We start from the raw sequence: 8,917 nt of genomic DNA, 5'->3' as shown, positions 1-8,917 counted from the left end.
ACAGCTAGGGGAAGGGAGGCCATTTATGCATTTTTAAAAATAAAGAATAATGCATTTTATACACGAATTTATTTGAACCCCTCCCCAAAAAGTTCAATTCCTGATTCTCTGAAAGGCAATATTAGTCAAGTTTTAATAAAGTATTAAACTGTGTACGTTGTGTTTGTGCTTAATAACTTAATTACGGTGTTTCGTTAAAACAAAATTAATTCATAATTTTAATATTATTTCATATAAATAACATGATTATAGACGTAAACTAAAGTCTAGAAAGAATATCATTGTCCACGGTTTGTTTGTAATACCTTCAATCAATGAAAGTGTTTTGTCAATTATTTGAGTTTTAATTTTGAACTCAAGAAAAGTTAGTAACGAAAGTTTGGTATGAAATACATGTATAACTTTATAAATTCACATATTTAGTTCATTGCTGTGCAGCATTGTTTTTTGAAGGGGGGGGGGGGGGGTAGAGAGAGAAAAATCAGCTTATCCGCTGGGGCCAGCCCTCTCTCCTCCCAATGCTTCGTGTCTATACTTGGCCCCATAAAATAATTATTCATAAAATATTTATTTTCTAAATTAAGGACAGATGATGCCAACAAAAAATGGATGCCTGGATTGGTATATATTTTCTGGCTTAATTTCATTTAAAATGATTCAAACAATAAATTTCTAAAATACAAAGAAATTGTAAACCTTCTGGGACGTTAAAAGTTCTGCCTCTCTGAAACCATATCCTTATTAATCTATACAAATATTTTTTAGTTCAAATGCCATTTTTGTGAATAAAAAAATAATTAAAAACTACGAAGTGAAACCCATTCATTTTACTCATTAATACATAACTCAAGTTGTTATTTTTTAAAGCTCCGTTAAAATTTGCATCGAGTTCGTTGTACATGTGTACAAATATTCGTTTTTGATAAATTTTGTTTTCCAATCGTAAAGATTATTTTCATGATTTCCGAATTACCTCCCATGATGACATACTGAAACTGGACAAGAAAAGATTACAAACTTTCATCAATTAAGCAAAAATAATGGATGAACCAATGGAAGCAGAAGCAGATTCTACCCAGCCTGATTTAGCACCAGACGATGGCGACCAAAGAGTAAAGCACCACCCTCTCTTACGGCCAGGCAGCATGGGTTTGTATCAAGAAGAGGGAAAAGTGCATATGAATGAATGAAAATGAAATTAGAAAGAGGCATTATTTAATAATGTTAAAATAATATGACAGTGCTCATGAAATTACGTACTGTATTTTATGTATTGTATCCCCACCCCGATTTTTAAGGTTTTAATTCCAATATATTCCATGTACAGACTATTGTATTTATTAATCTAAGTGTGTGCTTAATGCAACCTCAAGCTGTTTTTGCTTTGTACCAACCCATCAATTGGACTTCTCCTTTTAAATTAAGAAAATATGGTAAAGCTCCATGATTAAAAATGTCTTTTCAAAATTCTACAATTTGTATAGTTTAATGATTTCCATAAATAAAGTTTTACGTAATTGTGCACTTCTGATTAGCCTGTGGAAGCTTTTGCAGGGGACATTAATAATGTTTGATGAAGTTTATGTCGATGAATAATTAAATGGCACATGTAAAACAATTGTTTTTATGTCATATTTTACCAAAATATATAATTTAACCCTGCAAAAGAGTAGTACCACAGTTAACATGAAATTATTGTCTACAGGCTCAGGAGTGTGCAGTTAGGATAAACGGGCAGGGAACAGCACCTGCTGAGAAAATCAATATGCTGGCTGTTTTATTATTATTTACTTATTATTCATATTTATATAAATATGTTATATACTTTGGGCTATTGATTTTTAGTTTGTAATCGAGTTATTTGCAGTAGTAATTAAGGCATGCATTGTCAGTCTGTCTAATCATTTGTTTGTCTGTAAAATAAATTTCAAAATGCTTCTATACTACAGTTATAATCCACTTTCAATATGGGTTTTTACTAGGGGCATATAATGGATTAAAATAATAATTTCCCAGTATGGTCCATCACGTTTTACTCCTCTCCCATTACAATATGGTATAAAAAATTGTTTATAAGGTGCCAGCTAGAAAAAAAATCTTTGAAGTCTTTAAATGTGATGTATTTTTTAATTAACAGTGATGATGACAATAACAACTGAGGATTATAGGACACAGTACTGGCCCAAACTGGAGGGAGCTATAGATCAGCTACTGAGCATGACCCCTGGACAGTACATACCTATCTCATATGAACAAATGTACAGGTATGTAGAACATACCTATCTCATATGAACAAATGTACAGGTCTGTAGGACAGTACATACTTATCTCATACGAACAAATGTACAGGTCTGTAGGACAGTTCATAGTTCATACCTATCTCATATACAAACAAATGCACATGTATAGGTTTGTAGGATAGTACATACCTCTCTCTTACAAACAAATGTACAGGTCTGTAGGACATACCTATCTCATACGAACAACTGGTACAGGTATGTAGGACAGTTCATACCTATCTCATATGAACAAATGTATAGGTCTGTAGAACAGCTCATAGTTCATTCCTATCTCATATACAAACTAATGTACATGTATAGACTTGTAGGATTGTACATACCTCTCTCATACAAACAAATGTACAGGTCTGTAGGACATACCTATCTCATACGAACAACTGGTACAGGTATGTAGGACAGTTCATACCTATCTCATATCAACAAATGTATAGGTTTGTACTACAGTTCATAACCTATCTTACACAAACAAAGGGTTACATTTGTGTGATCTGCATAATTGTAGGTATATCTTTGTCTTTAAATCACATATATTCTTTAAAATATTGAATCTGTCTTTAAACATGTAAATTAATAGATAATGTTATGAATAAAAGAAATGTTCCGTCTACACATTTTCTCATTAACTGGATAGTGTTAGGACTGTTTCTTCTTATTGATGTAATTTTATTTCTACAGCTGTGTTTATAAATGTGTCTGTAAGCAGTTCTCTGAGAAACTCTACACAGATCTGATGAACCACATGGCTCTACATCTCGAGAAACTGAACGAACAGCTGAAGTCTCTGGTGAGAATTATACTGCATTCAAGTTATTGTCAAATACTTAACAGTGTGATAAATTGAAAGATTTTTATAGGGTAACTGGGCAAGCTTACGTTTGAATACACATTATGATATCAAGTGATATTTATCACTCAGTGGAAAATGTTATTAAAAGTAAAATGGATAAAAGAAATGAGGGGAAAAAATGTAGACATTGCATGATTTGTTACAATAGTACAAGTATTTTACACATTCAGCCTGCATTTTTAGAGGGCAGGAACTTTCAAAAATCGTGTAGAATTCAATCCATCTATTGATAATTAGAAATCTTCAGTCAAACTGCAGATATGTTAAACAATGAACAGTAGATTGTTTTAATATTGACACTTACTTTTCACAGATGCGGGATGAAGAACCCAAGTCTTTCATTGAGAAGTTTTCCTTTATTTTGAACCAGTATTTACAAGCCTTAGGTGGCATTGTCCCTATTTTTAATTATATGGTAAGTAAGACAGGAATGTTAACTTTTAAAATAATAAAATTATTCATTCCTTTTATATATCTTTTCTTCTATGGGATTGACATTTTGTGACAAATAATATATTAGCTTTTGGAACATTTTTATTATTAATTTATGGCAGTTTATACTTGTTAGAGTACTAAATATTTGGACATTTTCAAAATAATATTTGTTTGCCCTCTCTCGACTACGGGTAAAATTACTGGGTTGGTTGGCAGGTGGGAAAATCTTTTTTTCCTGAAAATTTCAACATCTGTTGATGGGAAAAGAGGAATAAAAAGAAAAAATTGTTCTGGAATGTAGAAAAAGAGTGAGGCCATTTTTAGTCTGTCAGTCAAAGAGGACAATCAAACAATATCTTAAAGATGGCTTTATCAGCAACTTTTAAATTTTCAGGAAAGTAAAATAATTAATTTTTTTTTTTTTTGCATTGCAGAATAGATTTTATGTTGAAACCAAATTGAAAACAGATTTGAATGAGGAACTGAAGAAATTATTTCAACAGCACGTGTTAGATCAACATATAGAATTCATTTTGTGTAAGTTGTGGAAATCCTTTTCTTTTAATGTTAATATGTGCTTCATTTCTATTTAATGATAATACATTTCATTCACAAATGAAGTTCAAAAAAATTCTTTGTAATATACATTTACTTCATACAGTTGAAAACAAATTTTTTGAGACAAGACATATAATAAGATGTTGTTTTTTGCACAGTATTGCATTTATAATCTTGGTTTGATTTACTGTAGGCAAACACAGTGACTTTTTTAAGGATTCACAAAGGGGTCATAATTACATGAATTTATAGAATCTCAATTTCTGATTTTGAATCCACTTAAGCAGTTGCCTCAGGCATCCTAATATAGGATGTCTGTTTGCCCCAATAAACACAAATTATACATCTGAGATTTGTTTTTTACACTGTCACTATTTTCCTTGCATTTACATTTTGTACGCTTGGACAAATTTCCGCGGAAAATTTGTGACCGCGTACATAGCGTAAATTAATACTACGCGGAAAAAAGTACTTCTACAGTATTTCAAGATTTTCTTTATCTTTCAGCATTATTGGAAGAAGCTAACTCCAAACCATTCACCATATCTCCCCCTACAATGGCAAACACAGTGAAGAACATACATTCTGTAAATCCAGGTAAGGATTCATTTCAAAGTCAAAGTATGGAATGACATCATATTCTAGATAAGGAATCATGAATTTATAGACCGATTTCTAACAACAAGCAAATTATGTTGATTTTGAATTAATATTTTTATGTCCACTTAAGCAGTTGCCTCAGGCATCCTAATATAGGATGTCTGTTTGCCCCAATAAACACAAATTATACATCTGATTGATTTGTTTTTTTATCTTTTTTCAGACTATGCAAAGATAAAACCAAGTCTCTTCTCTCGATTCCTCCCTACTGTTCTTCCTTCCACCTCGGTCAACGACTTGCCCTTTAACGTCTTTGTTCTTAGTATTGAACCTTAAAGCTTGAAAACTATAAGACGTAGAAGCATGGGGTCAATTGCATTGTAGCAGTACATCGCAGAAACTCGTCAGATGCAGGAAGAGATGAAAATGTTACAGGAATTCAGAGGGTCAGTCATTAGTGTAAAATTAAAGGAGTCAATAATTAAAAATTCAAGGGGTCAGTCATTAACTAAAATTCAAGGGGTCAGTCATTAATTATAAATTCAGGGGGTCAGTCATTAAGTAAGAAATGAGTTCTTATATTTACATTATTTTTCTGATGAATTGACACAAAATTTATGCCATTCGAATGTCATATTTAAAGCAAAACAGTTTGCACTATAGTTTTGACGTCATTTGCAGTATTATGACATAACAATGGAGATATTCATGCTCACCTATGAAAAAATGAACAGTCTTCCTTTTTGCAAAGAATCTTAAAGAAAAGTACATGTATTTGGAAATGGAAATATTTAAAATTACATGTTTATTTCTCCTCTCCTTTCCTTACAAAGTCATATTGTCCTTGAATTTGTTTCACTGCATGTATAATTTTTGAAAATGATTGATAATTGTTTCAGGTGTGATTTCAAACGGAAAAGAGCTGATGATGACGTACCTGTGAAGTGAGGAACAGTTGGTCAGTAAAATTCATAGTCTATCATCTACTCAGCAGAAATTCTATCTTTAATGATGCTTATTAATTAAAATATGGGGTAAAAATGGGGTATAATAGGGGTTTTAAGCATTGCTCTATAGTTAACTTGACGAATTGTTACTCAGATTTTGTGGAAAACCAAGAATTCACAATCTCTGTATATTAGTTATATATACATGTAAGGAGGTAACATTTTGAAATGAGACTCTCACATTTGAAATATTTCAGTCTCAACATTTTGAATTCTTAGATATCTTTTTTTTTTTGTAAGCCTTATCAGTTCCAAGATAATAAGAAGGTTTGATTGTATTATGAAAGCTGCAAAAAAGTGAACTAAATTCTTCCACAGTATACCCTCTATAAAAGTTTGTTTTTAATATTATCAGTATTAATTTTTTTTTAAACTTTTATTTCAGTTGGGAGCTTTTAATTGACTGTGATACTGTAGAGGAAGCCAGAGGGACTTTCTATTTTGCTGTTGAATTAAATTGTATGAGTGCTATGTGACATGTATTTAAATCACTCACAGTGTTGGAGTGGAAAAGTGACTTCCATACCATTCTTACACTGGAGTGATTTCCCTTTAATTTTTTTTTTTTTTATACATTATTGAGCATTATAAGTGTAAAATTATTCTTTTCCTTTAACTTCACAAATTCTATTACCATACTATGTGTTCATTTCTGAGTATTCATGTCATCTAGAACTTTTAAAAATTCACATTTTTTACCTCATTCGAAGAATTCCATCGTGTAAGCAAAATACCAGTGTTATAAAAGACTTATGTATACCGAAGTAAGCTGTAGTTGTGACATAGTCTGTCATGTTTCAACAGTTGGGTTGAAATCTGAATCTTGTAAACTCAGTCACAAAGTCCTTAAAGTTATGTCTACATATATACATTGTGTACTTTGTAGAGAACAGATCTACTGTTTTATATATGTATTGTACAGTGTATATGTTTTCTTATTACGACTTTTATATGACATTAGTTTTTCCATCAGTGAGAATTTGTTGGTCAAAATTTTATCAAATTAGAAAAAAAGTTCCTTTTTTGGAAGAAAAAAAACTACTCAGTTTGTGCTTGTCGTGTACTAGACTGCTGCTTTTGAAGGGAAGATTTGCAAGCATATAGATTTCTTTTCAGTTTTCTGATCTAGGTGACTGACTAGAAAAAAAGACAATGTGTAATTATTGTAATATAATATATAAGCTGTTTGCACCAGCAAGAGATATAGTAGCTTCTGTTGAATAAATAATAAAAAAAATACATTTCCATGTACAATAGTTTGTGTAAATTCTAAGTAAATTATAAGTCATTTTCCTTGAGGAAAATTGTAGTCTACATTATATTTCAACTCTCTTAAATACATGTTTCATATTTAATTTATAATTTATCAGTACTATAGCTGATATATTGGGTGTATTAGAGATCAGTTTTTAAAAGTAGAACCTAATGAAATCATATACTGTATACAGGATTATTTTTGCCCTGTGCTATTTTTGCCCTTTTGTAATTACAAACAATTTTGCCGTTTTAAATTATCCAAGTCATAGTCCTGATGAAGAAATTATGCTGTATACAGTAAAACTTGTTTAGTACGAACACGGATATTGCGAATTCACGGATATAGCGAAGTCGTCTTGGATCCCCAGCTATATAAATTTAATGAATTTCTTATACGGTTATAACGAATTACGGATATAGCGAAGTAATTTCATGGGTCCCAGCAACTTCGTTATAACCGAGTTTTGCTGTACAGTACTATAAAAATCATAGTTTCCTTAATTAAAATTCATCTATGAACTGATGCTTTGTGGTCACCCAAATTGCACAGTTACATTCAATTCATGTCTTGAATCTTCTACACTTTGTATGATTGTTGATATACTTTTAGTTGTATTGCATGACACTTCAAAGATTTTTTTTCTCATATTAAGTGTCAAAATATATTGGGTATGTTAAATTTAATGTTATTGATATATGTTTAATGATGAGTAACATTAAATGAATGAAAAAAAAAATGGTCTGTTTTCCAATTCTTTCACTTTGTGTTATATTATGAATGATAAGAAATTATACAAATCCACATAAACAAGAAGAGACAGAAATACTGTATAAGTAGAATTTAAGCGAGGATTTAATTTTGGCATTATTAGTGAGGGTGCTGACATCGCAAATATTGAATATCGCTAAAAATTAATTGCGTATTATTTGTAATTGCTTCTTTAGTTAGCATACTAAAATCGCTAAAATTACTTCTCGCTAAAAATAAAATACCAGATTTTAGGTAGAAATTGCTAAATTTGTGTCTCGCTATAATTTCCACTTATATGGTACATAAACATTTAGTTAAGTAGGCCTAGATGCTAATGTCAGAATGTCTAATGGTAGACTTTAACCCAGCATTAAATTGGTAAGATTTATGATGAGGTAGTCAAGAAGACTTCTGAAGGTGGTAAACTTAATTGCATTGGTTATAATGACGTTTTGGGCTAATAAACTTGATAAAGGGTCAGACAGAGATCTGAGATTAAGAGGTTTTAGATCTCAGAAGAATGAAGTTTCTGTGGGTATAAAACTTCAGGAAAAGTTTTCTAATAACAGCATTATCACAAACCACAGCCAAAATGTATGATCCTCTCCCATTGACAGTGTGAGATCCCTATTATAACTGTGGCTTGAGACAATGTCTTAACAGTTGAAGACTATTTTGTTTAATCAATGGCTCTCCTAAGCTATGACAAAAAAGTTTTCATTTTATTACCTAAATTCTAGTCGCTGTGCAGATAATTTAAATTAAGGCTTTGAGTTTCTTTCTAAGTTTCCCCCTCCTTTTCTTGGAAAAAAAGGGGGGGGGGCTCATAAATAAAATCTCATTATCTGCCAAAAATATAGAAAAAGTATAGAGTCAATGGAAAACACTATTCTTTATATTTTCTTTCAAACGTACATATGTTCATATGAAGATTATAATTTATATGCAAGCAATACTAAGATAATTACATGCTTGTAAAAAATCATGGGTCCAAAAACAAAACAATTTTATCAATACATGTATGTACAATTTGTTGTTAAATAAAGTTTACTGAAATGCTCATTGCTTTTATGAGTTTTAAAAAATTCCCGCTAAAATGTCAAAGCGGTGTCTCTGTAAGAAAAGTCCCGGACTAAATAAGACCGTTCCATTATGTTGATTA

The 8,917-nt window shown here is 31.1% G+C and overlaps 1 protein-coding gene across 1 annotated transcript; it reads left to right on the top strand.

Annotated features, from left to right (window-relative positions):
* The first annotated feature begins 942 nt into the window (after positions 1-942).
* LOC134235436 (CDK2-associated and cullin domain-containing protein 1-like) lies at positions 943-6,310 on the top strand. Its single transcript, XM_062717568.1, has 10 exons — positions 943-1,149; positions 2,138-2,264; positions 2,976-3,084; positions 3,461-3,562; positions 4,017-4,119; positions 4,648-4,737; positions 4,964-5,049; positions 5,125-5,186; positions 5,640-5,698; positions 6,133-6,310. The coding sequence occupies exons 1-9, from the start codon at positions 1,041-1,043 to the stop codon at positions 5,686-5,688; spliced, it is 837 nt and encodes a 278-aa protein (XP_062573552.1). The 5' UTR covers positions 943-1,040; the 3' UTR covers positions 5,689-5,698; positions 6,133-6,310.
* Positions 6,311-8,917: the final 2,607 nt, after the last annotated feature.

The sequence above is a fragment of the Saccostrea cucullata genome, unplaced genomic scaffold (assembly GCF_032062105.1).
Source record: "Saccostrea cucullata isolate Sc308-1 unplaced genomic scaffold, CSIRO_AGI_Scuc_v1 ctg446, whole genome shotgun sequence".
Taxonomy (NCBI): Eukaryota; Metazoa; Mollusca; class Bivalvia; order Ostreida; family Ostreidae; genus Saccostrea; species Saccostrea cuccullata.
Note: the sequence above shows the minus strand (reverse complement) of the source record. Positions and strands in the feature narration are given on the sequence as shown.

What these genes read in the sequence shown, in the direction of transcription:
- LOC134235436 (XM_062717568.1), top strand. Translation starts at nt 1,041, where the DNA reads ATGGATGAACCAATGGAAGCAGAAGCAGATTCTACCCAGCCTGATTTA. An exon ending in CTTACGGCCAGGCAGCATGG is followed by an intron (nt 1,150 to 2,137) that starts GTTTGTATCAAG and finishes TTTAATTAACAG; the next exon opens with TGATGATGACAATAACAACT. An exon ending in ATGTTACAGGAATTCAGAGG is followed by an intron (nt 5,187 to 5,639) that starts GTCAGTCATTAG and finishes TAATTGTTTCAG; the next exon opens with GTGTGATTTCAAACGGAAAA.